We start from the raw sequence: 14,469 nt of genomic DNA, 5'->3' as shown, positions 1-14,469 counted from the left end.
TTTTTTTTTTCGCCCTGTTTCTCCCTATTCCTGTTCGCTTCCCCTTTCCCCCGCTTATTTTTTTTTCTTTTTTGTTTTCTTTGTGTTATGCGCTGGGGTACTAGCTCAGATCGAAAATCTGGACGAAAGTTTAGAAACAAATTAGTTTGAAGGAAGGTACAAAAAAAGCAGGAGGGACGGAGGGAGCTACAAGTAAATAAACACTTTTGGAAAGGACTGAAGTTAGAGAATGGACCCAGCACTGCAGCAGCAAATTCGCACAGAGCGCATTGTTCGCATGGAGGTACAACGGCGACAAGCGAAGGGGACGTTACGTGTCATTGACAACATGATTCGTGAGATAGACGACCAACTCGCGTACGTGTCGCAATTTAAGAAGGAGTGGCTTCAACATCAGCGCAAATGCGAGGAGGTTCGGCAGGAGGTCGTCAAGGAGGAAATGAAGTTACGATCACAGTTTCTGGAGGAGGAGAAAGAGGAGTTGGAAAAGCTGCTGAAACTCGTAGGGCATGAAAAGGGTGGCCAGAGGTACTAAGAGGAGCAGGAGGGGGAAGGGGACTTCAATGGGAGTTAATATCATTACGATTTGTTACACCCATAACATCCTCTTCCTTTTGTGTTGGTTATAGTTCGCTTGTTTATTATTCGTCCCTCACTTTCAATCCTTACCGATTGCTTGCCTTTCCTCCCATTCGGTGGCGCCAATGTTTGGATTTCGCTACTGTTTGTGACTGACACGGGACTGTCAGCACTTTTCTTTCCGTCGTAAGGGTCTCTACAAAAATTGAGGCTGATTCTGGTTGCAGGTATGAGAACATAAAACAGGGGCAAGGCGTCGCTGTTTGGAGAAGATTCCGAGGGAGGGTTGAAACGAGGATTTGTGTTTACGTGAGAGTTAACAATCATGATGATGGGATATTAAACCCTTAAGTTTGTTGGAGGTTTATGTCCGTTACGCTTGCATGCATCTTAGATATTATTGGATTGTGTGTGAGGGGTGCCGTTGGGTTTATTGAGTTTTCCGCGTCCATTTACGCATCCATTGCTGCCACTGCAACACTTTTTTGTCTGTACCCGGTACGTCGTCATTTGTTTATATAAACTTACTTAGTTTCTCTTATTCAAGTTACTGTTGAGATTCACTGTTGCCGTATTTGCACGAACATATTCACATGCCCCACCCACTCGGAACGTTCTTCTTCACGTTCATCTTGGATATGCGTTTTCTCTTGGACTGTGGGTTCTTCTAACTTCCTTTCGAAAGCAGGTGACTTTTCGCCTGCCCGAAATAGGGTTGGGGAGGAAAGAAAAGATTGGTAGGTAGGTAGGTGGACAGGATCACCACTGAGTGTTGTGGTCCTCACAACAGAGGGTGCTTCGGTACATAGACTGCTTATTTTACTTCATAGATGGAGGGGTTCAAAACACCAAACAGGTGTACAAAAGATGAAGACGTGTGTGGAGGGGGTGACGCGAGCTCCGGAAAACGCGTGGTCCGCTCTGCGCTTGAGGTATTGGCGGAAACGGCGTCTCCCGAATTGCTCAGGCAGAGTAGGCCTGCGACGCTTGATGTTATCCATTCTCCGAAGTTCACTGTAACAAACACAGCTGCTCCACTCGGCCCTGCGAAACCGCTGCGGTCAGTGCCCTACCGCCTCACTGAACCACCACAGCAGCAACAGTGCTCCGTGTCATTGAGAAAAAGCAATGTGCCTGCGGAAGAGCCTAGCACATTACTTTTCCTTTCCCCGTCAGCTGTTAAAGTAAAGAGTGACGTTAGTGTCAGGAGGAGCCTGTTTACGAGTAATAGCAGGAAGAAAATGCGCTGTCTTGATTCCAGGAGTAGAGTCACAGTTTCGAAAGGCTCGCGGCAGCCCTCCACAATTATAAATGGCGAACTCTCTTCTTCGGAGGGGGACATTGATGATGAGGATGATGATAAGGAGGAGGAGGCTCTGAGTGCTCACGCGCCAGTTTGTGGTGCTGGTGAGAAGGTGTCAATGAAACAGCGGCTCTTCTCGGAGGCAGAGGTGCAGCAACGCATAGTGGAGGCGCTAAAGTCTTATGAAAGAACGCGCAATGCGGAGGAGGAGGCGATGTTACAGGAGGTGGGTTGTGAGATCAAGGCCCAAAGTGAGCGTTACGAGAAACTGTTGAGGGAAACTACTGCGGTGACTGCCGAGCGCGACACCCTTCAGAAGAAAATGGAATATCTGCTGCGGCAGCGCGATGCGGAGAGTTTTAAAGAATCTCGTGAGGATACCGCAGAGTCACGGGAGCAGCCCGATTTGGCTGAATTAAGTGACTTGCGAGATGCTGTGGAGCAGGTGGAGAGTGAGAAGGCGAAGTTGATAATGCAGCTGGAGGCGTGCAAAAAGGAACAGTTAGTATGGCGGCAGCGTTGTATCGAAGTAGAATCTGCAAGGGAAAAGCCTGTGGAAGCGACCCAGGTACATGGCGGAATGAAGGCTCAACCGCAGGAGAAATTGCGGGATGGAAGGGAGGTACCTGCTTGCCCTGCAGATTTTACCCAAACCAAACGTTTTGAGTTTGAGTCGCGCATTCAGTCGCTGGAGGATGCTCTCCAGAAGCAGTGTGACGAAGTTCGTCGTAGAATGCATCGCGTTTATATGCTGGAGGGGGAACAGGCGAAGTCTGAGCGAATAACCAAATCACTGCGCCACGCCGTGCGCGAGGCGAGCGACAGCTTTGAACGGATACGTCGTGAGTTGGAACTGTGTTTGCAAGCCTATGGCACTGCGTCCTCTAATGTACGGGCAAAGGAAGAAACAGGCGACGGCGTCGGGCATGAATGCTCGTCTCTTCACAACTTACGTGGTGAGCTGTTCCCAGCAGGGCTGAGGGATGAGTTGGGGTTGCTATTCGTAGGCAGTGGTGCCAACACCGCTGCGGGAGGGGATCCATGTGGAAATAATACAGTTGGTGGGAGCAAAGGAAGCACCATCCCGAGACCTAGCGTTCGCGGGGAGTTTTTTGATAGTGCGCCTGGCGACAGGTTGCTGCTTGAATCTCTGGGAGCTGGAAGGGAAGTAACGAGCATAATGAACCGACAGAAGGATCGTCAAACACCCGAAGAAGAAGGTGCCATATGCAAGCGGCTTCAGCAGCGCCGACAGAGGTGTGAGAGGCTGGTAGAGGCTCTGCGGAGGCTTTTCTTACAGAAACAGAAGGAGCAGCGGCATCAACTACGGCGGTTCGAGGCACAGCTGGCGCAGAGCGCTGAATTGGATGTATCGCGGTATCGTGACGCGTTGGCTCTCCGTGAAGCGGAGCTGGAAAAGGCAAATAAGCAACAACAACGATTTGCTGACGAATATGCGAAGCGTGAGCTTGAAATCGAGCGTTTAAGGCGGGAAGTGGAGGAGCTGCGCTCTTCACAACGCGGGGAGGCGGTGCAGCAGAAAGGTCTTTTAGAGGAGGTTGAAAGGCTTCGTCGTGAGCGTGACGCTCTGCAAATGCAACTTGATTTGATTACGAAAGAGTGTGCCGAGGTGCACAGGCGAAAGGAGGCCAGCGGGAGGGAGTTTCATGAACTTCAGGAGCGGCTCACCGCAGTGTTGGGGGCCCAACATCGTCAGGAAGAAGAAAACGAACAGGAGAGTAAGAAGCAATTGGCCAGATTGGCGCAGTACACTAAGAAGTTGAAACTAGCCGAAGAAGAGTGTCAAAACCTACGAAGTGAAAATAGCGCGATGACATCCAAAATAAAAGTCGTGCAGCAGCAACTACAGAGCCTCAGAGCGTGTCGGCAACGGGAAGGGAGTGTCACGCAGGTGACACATCAACAACAGCTCAAGAAATTAACATCCCTGGCAGAGGAGTTGCGTCAGATACAGAAATCTGATGCTGCACAGCACGCCAGGGAGCGTGCAGAGGCTGAGGCATCCATTCAAAGGATCAGTAGTCAAAACAAACAGTTGCAGAAAGAGATTGAGCAGCTAAGACGCTCACTTTCGGAAGCCCGAAGCGAGGCTGAACAGCAGAGGTGGACAGAAAGAACAGTGCTTGAAACCCTCTTTAACATCAATCGGGGGATAAGTGATGAGACTATGCAGGATTCGGACAAAAACTGCGACAGTTTAGTGGTGCAGAGGCGGAAAACTTTTGCTCCGGTGCCTGAGTTGGGGAGCAATTGCAACGCAACCTCCTCAGGCAGCGATATAGATACTAACAAACTCCGCCGAATGGTGGTATCGATGTCACAACGAACCGTGCTTGAACTTACAAGAATGAGAGAAGCCGTTTCAGTGGGGTCACATGCTGGCACCATTGCGTACTCTTCGTTAGTTGCGGCCACCACCGACTGTGAGTTGGACAAATTTCGTGTTGCCGAGCAACTTGCATGGGAGGCAGCAGAACATTCCGCTACGCGAAGGCGGCCCCATCAGGGTTCTGACGACTGTAGCACCTCTGCAAGGGCCAGAAGACGCGCACACTCTTTTTGCACACCGAGCCGGAGGTCCTCACGCCATGGATCCCCTTCGCCAGAGTTTGTTGTTGGGGGTGTAAACATTGCCAGGCTCAATCTGCGTTCCCCACCCGTATTTACTGACAGCGGCTACCTGAAGGAAAATACAGGAAACAAGAAGCGAAGCCCGGACACGTTGTCTAACTCCCCGCTTTCTACAAGCGGTGTGTCACGCTCCCGCTCTGGAAACCCAGTCCTCGATGGCAGTGCCTCTCCAGCGGCACCACCGAGGCTCCGTTTAACTCGGGGGCATTAGTATCCGTTTGGACGAAGACCTAAGTTAAATATTTTTTCTTTGTTGTTCTCATTTATTTACATTTATTGTACTGTTCGTGCACAGTTTTGCGCACCTCATTACATCTTGCCATAAGAGTGAACGAACACTAGATACAGCCTGCTATGCGTCATTCCGACCTTAACGGCCCATATACAAACAAGTGCATATATATATATATATTGTTTCGAGGATTGCGTGCGAGCTTTCTGTTTTCTTACTATCACTGATAGTATTTGATGCCGGGCAGAAACCACGCGTGCCTATCCCACCCTTTGCCTCCCTTCCAGCTCTCACCCCTCACTCCCCAAAATAATAAAGAAAAGGAGGATGCTATGAAAAGTGCGTTTGGCAATTCGTTTCCTTCACGCTCCGTCGTGCAAGGGTGCGACTGCAGAAAAGTGTGACACCCTTGCTTTTGGAACTTACTCACATGCGCTCATTCTGGCTCCATTATTATTATTTTGCCGGCTAACTCCACTTTCCACCCTTGTTGCTTCACCCCTTTCTCCCATATAATATGATATGTGCTTCATGAAAGTGCGAAGGATTTTAGGTGGTGAGTAGCCCCCACAGTACGTTGCTAATGTCAACTCGGCAGATCCGGCGGTTGCAGAATATTGTGAAGGCCTCAACAGGCGCTGACGCCGATGATGAGGACTACCATCCGCCAACTATGAAGCTGCCAAAGAGTGTCGGTAAATCAAAGGCTCAACGGAAGGCGCCAGCGGGAGCGGCAGGCGATAATCAACCTCAGGAGCAGCAGCCAAAGAAAGCAGCTGAAACCAGCACCACTGGTGCATCTCCGCGGTCTCTGGAATGCGATGGAACGAACGACGAGGACCGACAGGGGTTGGTGAAACAGAAACCAACGAGGAAGACCACGGTTAGGCCTAAGAGTGAGTATGATAACGCGATGGAGGTTGAGGGAAAGGACCTGTCATTTAATGCGACGAGTCAACAGCAACAAATTGTGCAAAGGGAGCAATGCAAAAAGAAGCGGCAAAACAAAAGGAAGAAGGCCAGGCGGCGCGAGGAAGAACTTGAGGAAGAACTTCTGCTGGAGGCAGCCTTGCGAGAGCGGGAGAAAGATACGGCGAATAATGCATTCCGTCGAAATGGAGCTGGTGACGCAGAAGGATCCGAAGATCTCCTTGGACTTCTTTCATTGTGTAACCCCCAAATGCTCAACAGCCGCTCGGAACGTATCCGGCGCTTTGGGGCAGCAGCGGTAGAAGACCTTGGGGATGGTCGAACTCCAACTCGTCGTCCTGAAAGTAGACCCACATCCCAACTTTTTGAGGAGCATATGCATAATCTGCCGCGCTTCCGCTCCAGTGTTCTGTCGACGCCAAACCGCTACTGCTGGCCCCGATACGACGGACTTGGCACAAAGTTAGTGCTGAGGAAACCGGGGATGGATGACCATGACGATATCGCTGGAAACGGTAGTAATAGAACAAAAGTGTACTATCTTGATGTGTCTGCCCCAGAGTCACAACGTGCGGATGCAGACCTCGCAGAGTGCGAGAAGCTGGTGGATGCAGTGGATGGTCTTATGGGGTGCCTGGGCAAAACGCCATACCACATCCCGACATTAATCGTCGTAAGTAACGTGTTTGAAACGATGGGAAACGTGCCGCGCGCGTTGGAGGTTATTGATCTTGCCCTTTATCACCTGGGTGTGTTGCTTCAATCTTTTCCACTCCGTCAAACGGCGCGGCAGCGTTGCGTACCTTTCAGCATACCTTCGAATAAACAATTGTTTCAAGTTCTGCGTTGTGGTATACACCACGCCCTCAGAAAAGCGGCAGTGAGGACAGCATGGGAGACATGCAAATTACTGTACTCCCTTGACCCAAAGGATCCATTTGGGTCACTGTTTCTACTCGACTACTTGGCACTGCGATCGAAAGGATGGGCATGGCTCGTTCATGTGTACTACCTTTTGATACGAGAGTCCTGCCGCATCCCTAATTCGAGGACCCTTCCCCCAACCGCAGAGTGCGTGAACAGTGGGTGTAGTAACTTGTCTAACCACGAGTTGGCCTTGTCCTTGTCAACGCTTCCAGGATTCTTCTTTAGCGCTGCTCTTGCAAAACTCTTTCTGGAGCGTGAGGAGGCAACTCACACACAAAAAGGTGGGAAACTGTCAAGAGTGATACGGGATATTTCTCCAGCGGAGCTTCATGCATTCCACGACACCCCACCTTCTGGTGTGATGCTGGCTGATGCCATCGGGCGGTTCCCCTCCGCCGCTGTTTTGCTTGTTGAAAAAGTAGGAAGCCAGGCTCAGCCTAGTGTAGCCCCTGCGGCATGGAAAGAGGTAGTAAAGGGGCACATGAATAATAACGGTGGGCAAAGACTCCGTGTGGCAACCCTGTGGGTTGCGAGGAATGCAGAGATGTGGAACGCCGCGGAGCCGAGCGGCTTTCTGCGGCGCGTTATTACCGAGGAAAGTGGTGTTTACCTAAAGTCCCTCAGCGTCAGCGCTGCAAATCCCTGCGCTGATGTGCCAACACCATGGGAACACGAAATGTTGAGGGAGGAAGACCTGATGGGCACAGTAATGGCGGCGATTCCTGCACATCTGCTCGATCCTAATGAGGTGACGGCGGAAGACGCACGGGAGGAGGCTTGGCGGGTCGGCCAACGCGCGTTGACTCCATCTGAACAGGACATGCTTCTTCGCTTCAGAGCACTTTATGGTGAACTTCCCCCGACGGTAGGGACTCCTGTGGAGCAGCTTGCTCTATACGAAATGATGTTTGAGACGGATGGTCGTGAATTGCAAATGGTGCAACAACAGAATCATATCGCCCTTTTTCTACGGACTTTTTTACCGTGGAATAACACACGAGACATGGCTCTACGTGAAGCTTTGCGTGCTGCTGGAATCGATGACCCCGTAGCGGGGCGAAACAGACAAAGGCGACTAGAGGAGATCGAGTCTGATGAGCCTTCTGATACCTCCGAGTGGGTGACTGATAGTAGCTGGAACACAGAGGAATCTAGTTTCTCACTCGAAGATGCCATTGACGGTGACGATGAATGGTTTTGGCGTACGCGCGGTTCGCAGTGAAGCTCTTCATGAACGTCTGCAGTTGTTTCAGTAATCAATTCACGGTTGTGAAGCATAGTAATGGGCTGAGAACATATGGATGGAATACTCTGCCCATGTTGTGCATGCGCCGGGATGCTCGCCCTCATGTTGCGAGGAGCCAACTATTCAAGCTTGAGTGCCGAACACTTTTCCTCACATCCTCATTCATTACCATACTTCGCGTCTTTACCCTAAGGCAGAAGGAGAGAAGTGAAGGAAGGAGGCAACAGGCCGAGAATTGTGATAGTTATTGTGCAGCATGGTGTCATGGTTTTGGACCACGCCTAGTGCATCAACTCCGATGGAAGTTCATCCTGTACTCTCGTTGGAGGAACGCGTACGCCGCGTTACCGCCGATGACTTAGCGCGCGTAACTCCTTCCGACGTTCAACGTGTAAAGCAGCGGTTGACAAAAGAGGATTTGCACCGCGCAATGCGTATCATGCTGGAGGATGATCGGTATCAGGAGGTGATGATGGCAGCACCATCGACATCCCTACGCAAAGCGTCTGATGGATTGGATTCTACACACCGACGTTGCTTTACGTCACTCGCCCGGAGGAATATGCTCGCCTTCTATAATGTGCTTCCTCACATCACAGAGTCCCACCTAAAGGAAGTGTACGCGCCGTTTGAGGGCGTTAGTGAGTAAGCAATTTTCTCTAGGGGTGGTAGCCTCAGTGAAAGGCTTTTGCCGTATATCCCTACATATATACTCCGGTGGCCGGTCGATACTCTTCCCAGCCTTCTATTTCTGTTATCAGTTTGTTGTTTCTTTCTCTCCTTCTCTTCCCTTCACCGTAAGGGCTTATATATGTTGTGCGACACCAATGGCAACATTTCTCTCCCCTCTCATACCATTCACCCCTGGAGTTGTGGTTTTCTTAAGTGATCAGGTATATACATAAGGGATGAAAGGAGGTGAAACAGCAGCCGGTGTTGCTGAGACCGGAAGTAAACAATCAAAGGAAGGGGTTGTGGATTCGAAGGGTGACGCCTGGTCCCTCGTCTTCCTTATTTTGTCTACAATTGCGATGGCCCTTGTAATCAGCAGCAGTTTAGTAACCCTCGTTGTGCGAAACAACACAGTTGCTGACACCTTCTTGGAACTATACATGTTGGTGTTCGCCTTCTTGGGCCTGTCGGCAGAGTTGCGTAGATTTGAGGGCATCCGCCGTGGAGTTTATTTGTGGCTTAGGTACTTCTACTTCCTCACAACATATTCGGGGCGAGGCCTCTTTTACATTTTCCTGGGTGCTATTGCTGTTGGTGGCACACCGCTCCGCTACACATCTTGCGTGATTACCACAGTTCTTGGCTTCCTCATGTTTGTTGTGAATTGCTTTGTAAACCTTCCCGTATATAAAGATCAGTGAAGGTTATTTATGAAACACGGCTACTACATAAACTGTGTTACAGTGACCAGCTTCTCGGTGTTGTATACATATATATAAATATATAATGTTGCTTTTGCTTTAGCTGCCTTTTGAAATCCCTGTTTGTTTGGACCTTTATTGACACAAAGGGTTGAACCTTGTACGGTGGCAGGTGCTTTTTGTCTTCGTGACGTATGTGGGTCGTTTTTTGTGTCCTTTCTTTTTTTGTTTTTCCTCTTAATGGTGGGATGCGGTGATTTGCGTAGGTGCCGTTGAGCGCGTTAAATATACAAGTGGGGAGTGAATGGACGCACATGCAAGAATACGTGTGTGTATGTGTGTGAGGGGAGGGGAGGATAACAGTGCCGACACGTAGTTAGCCATGGTAAATTATTTCTTTCTTTTTGTCTTGGTTCACGAAAACGGTGAGCGGTTTCGTTTTCCTTCTTCCTTTTCTCACCTCTTTTTTAGTGGCTTCATGTTGACGTGGTGTGTCGATTTGAGAGCCACGATCTTAAGTGTTATATGACAGTTTATTTCACCATTTAATCACTGCTGCGCCTTGTGTATGAAACGTCGCACCTGGACACGAAGGAGCATCGGGGAAATTGAAAAAAAAAAACGGAAAATACGTATTGCTTCCTTCAGTTATCTTTTTTCTTGTCCCCCGCATGTGTGTGGGTTTGACGAAGAGGGAAGTAGCCCTGCATTATGCAAGGGTAACATGCGCAGTTGGAATTGGTTTCTAAGTTCATATTTGGTAGTGTGGGCCCTGCTGCTTTCGTCCGCGACTCTACGTTCCACGTGACAACCTCTCCGCTATCGTGTGCATCCGCTCTGACGGTTAGTCTTGTGAGCCCATCCGCTGGAGGTGAGGGACTGTCGTTGTCGCCTTTCCTCCGCATACAAAGATTTATTATTCTCTCGATCCTTTCCTTTACCGCTTTGTTTGTTTCTTTCCTCTTCCCTTCTGAAGCAACCTCGCAAGTAGGGGCAGAGCTATTAGCAGCGACCCGAAAGCACGCTGGTCGTGTCGCGTTGGCATGCCTCATAACGATCCGGATGGCCCCCCTCCAGAGCGAAGTGCGCGTGTGCGCCCCCGACGGCAAAGTGGGGTCCCGGCGGTGCGTCCTCATCGGTTCGTAGACCCCCGATTTAGTGACTTGTACGGTGCAGTCGACCGTAAGCAATTCGAGGATAACTATAAGTTCCTTCGAGAGCAAGAAGAGGAGGAGCAGTCGCGCCGCAAGCACTGCATACAGTGCCTGAAATACGCTTTGCGCCGTCACGAACGAGAGGAAGTTGGGCAAGACGAAGAGTCGGAGGAGGAGGAAGACAGATTCGAAGAGGAAAACCGTGACGAGATTAACCGCCTGATGCTACGACCACCATCGGATTTGAAGGCTGAACTGCAGCAACTGAAACGCGAATCACAGCTCTACATCTCAAGAACCAAAGACCGTGAAGTGCGGGCGCGCCGACAGGCTGTGAGAAAGGGCATAATTAAGCGGGAGGCGGCGGCTGTGCGGGACGGGAAGAAGCAGCGTGCATTCATTCCGAAACGGTCTCAGTTGAAACGCGAGGTTCTCGCAGAAACGTTTGATAAGCTCGAGAAGAAAGGAGGCAAGGGGGCAGTAGACAAGTACGTTGAGCGTAAGACGAAAAAGCGCCGATAAACGTAAGGGGCATGTTTGTGAGGGAGGAGTCAGTCAGTTTATGTATTAGTCATGGCGCTGGTGGTTGGAAACAGTGAAGATGAGGTAATATGATATTTTCACTCGTCTTTAACCCTTTCTGCATCCCCAAACAACAGGGTTGAAACATAGTACTTTTCATGTTGACGCTGTACATCCATTATATGTCTACTCGTTTCTCCAACTAAAATCACCTTAAATTAAGGAAGACGGCTAGTGTCAGAGGATGTATACCAGCATGTCCATCCAAGGCGTAGTTGATGAATTCTGGACCGCTGCGAACCCCTACTCACAATGCTTGGAGCCTACCACTGAAGAGGAAGCGGAACGACAGGCGCGCTTTGAGTCCATTGATTACTATAAACCGTACCCCACTATGTATATGAACCATCTTCGCGGAGGGTCTGTCAGGGCCCGCGCCCCATCTTCACGTAACAGATACGCCACGACAGATCCTGCTCATGCCGCCGCGGTAACAGTAGAAACCCCACTGACACCAGGAGAAGAACATCTGAAGAATGGTGTGGAATCCAATTCAGTGCAGGGCGCGTGTGAAACGCCCCCCGAGCAGACATTTGATGCTGTTACAACGCGCAAATCTCATGATCGCAACGAGGCGTTGAGGTGGGTTCTACACGTCTTCATTGCAGTTACCGTCGGCGTTGTAGCCATCATTGTCTCTTACTCTGTCGAGCTGATACAGGATCACCGTGAGCATCTGCTGGTGAGGTTGATGAACAAGGGTGGTTTCGGCTGGTGCACACTGGCTCTCTTTATTGACCTTTGCACATCGATTTGGTTTGTTATGATTGCGGCAGGTGTTGTGGTTTATTTCGAGCCGGGCGCTGCAGGTGGTGGTATACCCGACGTGATGGCATACCTGAACGGCGTACACGTACCAAAAGTGATGACCCTTCGCACCTTTGTGGTAAAGAGCATATCGTGTGTGTGCGGTGTTGCTGGTGGACTTCCCGTTGGTCTTGAGGCGCCGCTCATTCACCTCGGAGCGATCGTTGGTGCCGGCGTGACTCAAGGGAGGAGCCGTGCGCTGCGCTGCCAAACAAGTCTTTTCCAGGCATTTCGAAACAACAAGGATCGAAGGGATTTTATCACGGCGGGCGCTGCTTGCGGTGTGAGCGCTGCGTTTGGAGCACCTATTGGTGGACTTCTCTTTGTGATGGAAGAAGTGTCGAGTTTCTGGGATCACAGTGCGAGCGGGCAAATATTTCTCGCCACGATGGTATGCTTCTCTATCATCAGTATCTTCCGCTCGGTTATCGAAGACCAAAGGCTTCTGGGATGGGTCTCTAACGCCGTATCTGTTTTATTCGAAGTGAATTTAAGCATTCCACTCAATGTGTATTCAATTGCACCATCGTTTTTCCTTGGCATCGTCTGTGGTTTGTTTGCGGCACTCTTCACCAAGGTGAACATTGTGCTGATTAAGTACCGTCGAAGATGTATGCGTCAATCATCGATTCGACGGTTTCTCGAACCAGTCGTTGCAATAACACTGTACAGCTTATTATCGTATTTCTTCGCCATGTTATCGGGCTGCGCACCGTTCCAGGATATGGAAGACAGGGGCGACGTATTGGTGTGGGGCACCGAGAACACCACGAGTCTCTTTACGGCAACATGTAGCGAAAATAACACCTTTTCACCCCTCGCGACACTTGTCCTTGGGAGCGAAAGGGACACTATCCGGCACCTTTTTTCTCGTCAGACAATATGGCAGTATCACCCGGTACAGCTTTTAGTGTTGCTGCTGCTTTACACTATATTTGCCTGTTGGTCAAACGGGATGGCTATATCAGGTGGCTTGGTGGTTCCGAGCCTTGTCATTGGCGCCGCGTTGGGGCGGCTTTTTGGGTTGTTCGTGTGTTTCGTCGGGATGGGGAACATCGGCGTGGAGCGCGGTTACATGGCGTCACTCGCATGGATGGATCCTGGTCTGTTTGCGCTGATCGGTGCCGGGGCGTTTCTGGCCGGCATCACGCGCATGACAATGTCCATATGTGTGATTATGATGGAGCTTTCATCTGAGTTACATTACCTACTTCCCACCATGGTTGCGATCATCATCGCCAAGGCGGTAGCTGGCCTCATAGCGGAACCACTCTACCACCAGGTATTACAGCTTGATTCAGTTCCGTATTTGAGGGCATGCTTGATGCGGCCGGAATTCGAGCAATTGACGGCTGCTGATGTAATGACGTCACGTGTGATAAGTTTGCGTCAAAGGGAGAAAACGTCTGTTGTTATGCAAGCCCTGCAGACGACAACTCATCACGCTTTCCCTGTGGTGGAAGCTGTGAGGAAGAAGGGAGCCGCAGTGAAGGGAGGTGAGGGAGTAGCGCCTCTGCCTCAGCTAGAGGAAGAAATGACTGAGTTGGACAATGATGATTACACGAGCTATAAGTTTGTGGGCTTGGTCACACGGGAAGACCTACGGATATATCTTTCACTTCCGCAATTGAGCAAATTGCCGGCTGCGCCTGGGGAATCACGTGAGCGCAACGGCACATCCTCTAGGCAACCCACAGCGGGAGTTGTGGAGGTAAACAACGTGTCGTGGAGAGAGTGGATAGCACACAAATCATCGCTCTTCCTCGCCAACGGAGGATCCAACTGGCTAGAGCCAGCTTCCCCCGTATTGGAGAGCGAAGATGAATGCCGAAGTGGCAGCGCTTTTGTGAGCTCAACTGAGAGGAGTTCTGAGTACTCTCAGATTAACGATGCCTGTTTTCCACCAGTTCTTGACATTTCGCTAATCGTCAACCGTAGTCCGTGGGTGATTCCCCCCTTTTTTAACCTGGAGATGGTCTATCAAACATTTCGCATGATGGGACTGCGGCACATGGTGGTTGTAGACGGAGATACCGTGGTAGGTATAATAACGCGGAAGGATCTTCTCGTTAGGGTTCTGGATCGACGGTTTGAGGAGCTACAACGTGGTCCTTTAACTAACGGCAACTGTCACGACAGGGTTGCACAACAGCACGGACAAGCAACCGTCACTGCGATCAACTCTTGTCCTTAAAGCAAACCAACATATTGGTTCATCGTTTTGCCGATTGGAAATGAGGCGAGTGTGCGTGCGCATGCATCTCTCACAACCCGTCGAAAGAATGGGATGGGTAATGGGATGTTGTCGCCGCAAGCAACGTTTCAGAGAGCGGCTATTTAGTTGTATTTATTGGCTGGTTGGTACTTTGTACTTATTTCCTTCGACTCATATGATTTAGGAGAGGGAAGAGGTAAGCAGACTTGCCCTTTGGTTTTTTTAAAAAAAATTACTCACCCAGTTGAAGTGTCATTGGCTCCCGCCAGACGTAGCACACCGCCAGGACCGGAGGTGTTGACAATTTCAAAGAAAAAAAGGTGTGAGCTTACCTTAGTGTGTTGCCCACACATGAGCAGTGCGTGTTATTAAAGTACTTAATGTCAACATTCCTGAATGCTATTTCTCGCGAATCCTTTGTGGAGTCCCAGGAACGCACACAGTTTCTTTTTTTTCCCCTCATACCCGC

General features: G+C 50.2%; 8 protein-coding genes and 1 pseudogene across 9 annotated transcripts; 8 read left to right on the top strand and 1 right to left on the bottom strand.

Annotated features, from left to right (window-relative positions):
• Positions 1-229: 229 nt before the first annotated feature.
• TEOVI_000652800 (uncharacterized protein) lies at positions 230-535 on the top strand (the record flags this gene model as incomplete). The annotated part of the gene is made up of 1 exon (XM_067220300.1): positions 230-535. One exon carries the CDS (start codon positions 230-232, stop codon positions 533-535), a length of 306 nt encoding a protein of 101 aa, XP_067076401.1.
• Positions 536-1,409: 874 nt separating this feature from the next.
• Positions 1,410-4,745, top strand: TEOVI_000652700 (uncharacterized protein; the record flags this gene model as incomplete). The annotated part of the gene is made up of 1 exon (XM_067220299.1): positions 1,410-4,745. One exon carries the CDS (start codon positions 1,410-1,412, stop codon positions 4,743-4,745), a length of 3,336 nt encoding a protein of 1,111 aa, XP_067076400.1.
• Positions 4,746-5,349: 604 nt separating this feature from the next.
• TEOVI_000652600 (Transcriptional repressor TCF25, putative) lies at positions 5,350-7,845 on the top strand (the record flags this gene model as incomplete). Its single annotated transcript, XM_067220298.1, has 1 exon — positions 5,350-7,845. The coding sequence occupies one exon, from the start codon at positions 5,350-5,352 to the stop codon at positions 7,843-7,845; it is 2,496 nt and encodes an 831-aa protein (XP_067076399.1).
• A 280-nt stretch (positions 7,846-8,125) lies between these two features.
• Positions 8,126-8,518, top strand: TEOVI_000652500 (uncharacterized protein; the record flags this gene model as incomplete). The annotated part of the gene is made up of 1 exon (XM_067220297.1): positions 8,126-8,518. The coding sequence occupies one exon, from the start codon at positions 8,126-8,128 to the stop codon at positions 8,516-8,518; it is 393 nt and encodes a 130-aa protein (XP_067076398.1).
• A 259-nt stretch (positions 8,519-8,777) lies between these two features.
• On the top strand, positions 8,778-9,242 carry TEOVI_000652400 (COPI associated protein, putative; the record flags this gene model as incomplete). The annotated part of the gene is made up of 1 exon (XM_067220296.1): positions 8,778-9,242. The coding sequence occupies one exon, from the start codon at positions 8,778-8,780 to the stop codon at positions 9,240-9,242; it is 465 nt and encodes a 154-aa protein (XP_067076397.1).
• A 644-nt stretch (positions 9,243-9,886) lies between these two features.
• TEOVI_000652300 (uncharacterized protein) lies at positions 9,887-10,147 on the bottom strand (the record flags this gene model as incomplete). Its single annotated transcript, XM_067220295.1, has 1 exon — positions 9,887-10,147. The coding sequence occupies one exon, from the start codon at positions 10,145-10,147 to the stop codon at positions 9,887-9,889; it is 261 nt and encodes an 86-aa protein (XP_067076396.1).
• Positions 10,148-10,285: 138 nt separating this feature from the next.
• TEOVI_000652200 (protein of unknown function (DUF947), putative) lies at positions 10,286-10,918 on the top strand (the record flags this gene model as incomplete). The annotated part of the gene is made up of 1 exon (XM_067220294.1): positions 10,286-10,918. One exon carries the CDS (start codon positions 10,286-10,288, stop codon positions 10,916-10,918), a length of 633 nt encoding a protein of 210 aa, XP_067076395.1.
• Positions 10,919-11,162: 244 nt separating this feature from the next.
• TEOVI_000652100 (chloride channel protein, putative) lies at positions 11,163-13,979 on the top strand (the record flags this gene model as incomplete). The annotated part of the gene is made up of 1 exon (XM_067220293.1): positions 11,163-13,979. The coding sequence occupies one exon, from the start codon at positions 11,163-11,165 to the stop codon at positions 13,977-13,979; it is 2,817 nt and encodes a 938-aa protein (XP_067076394.1).
• A 40-nt stretch (positions 13,980-14,019) lies between these two features.
• TEOVI_000652000:pseudogene lies at positions 14,020-14,301 on the top strand (annotated as a pseudogene). Its single transcript has one exon. A coding segment is annotated over exon 1 (282 nt).
• Positions 14,302-14,469: the final 168 nt, after the last annotated feature.

This window comes from Trypanosoma equiperdum (assembly GCF_001457755.1).
Source record: "Trypanosoma equiperdum strain OVI genome assembly, contig: ctg_1110, whole genome shotgun sequence".
NCBI lineage: Eukaryota > Euglenozoa > Kinetoplastea > Trypanosomatida > Trypanosomatidae > Trypanosoma > Trypanosoma equiperdum.
This window is presented reverse-complemented; position numbering and strand designations above follow the sequence as displayed.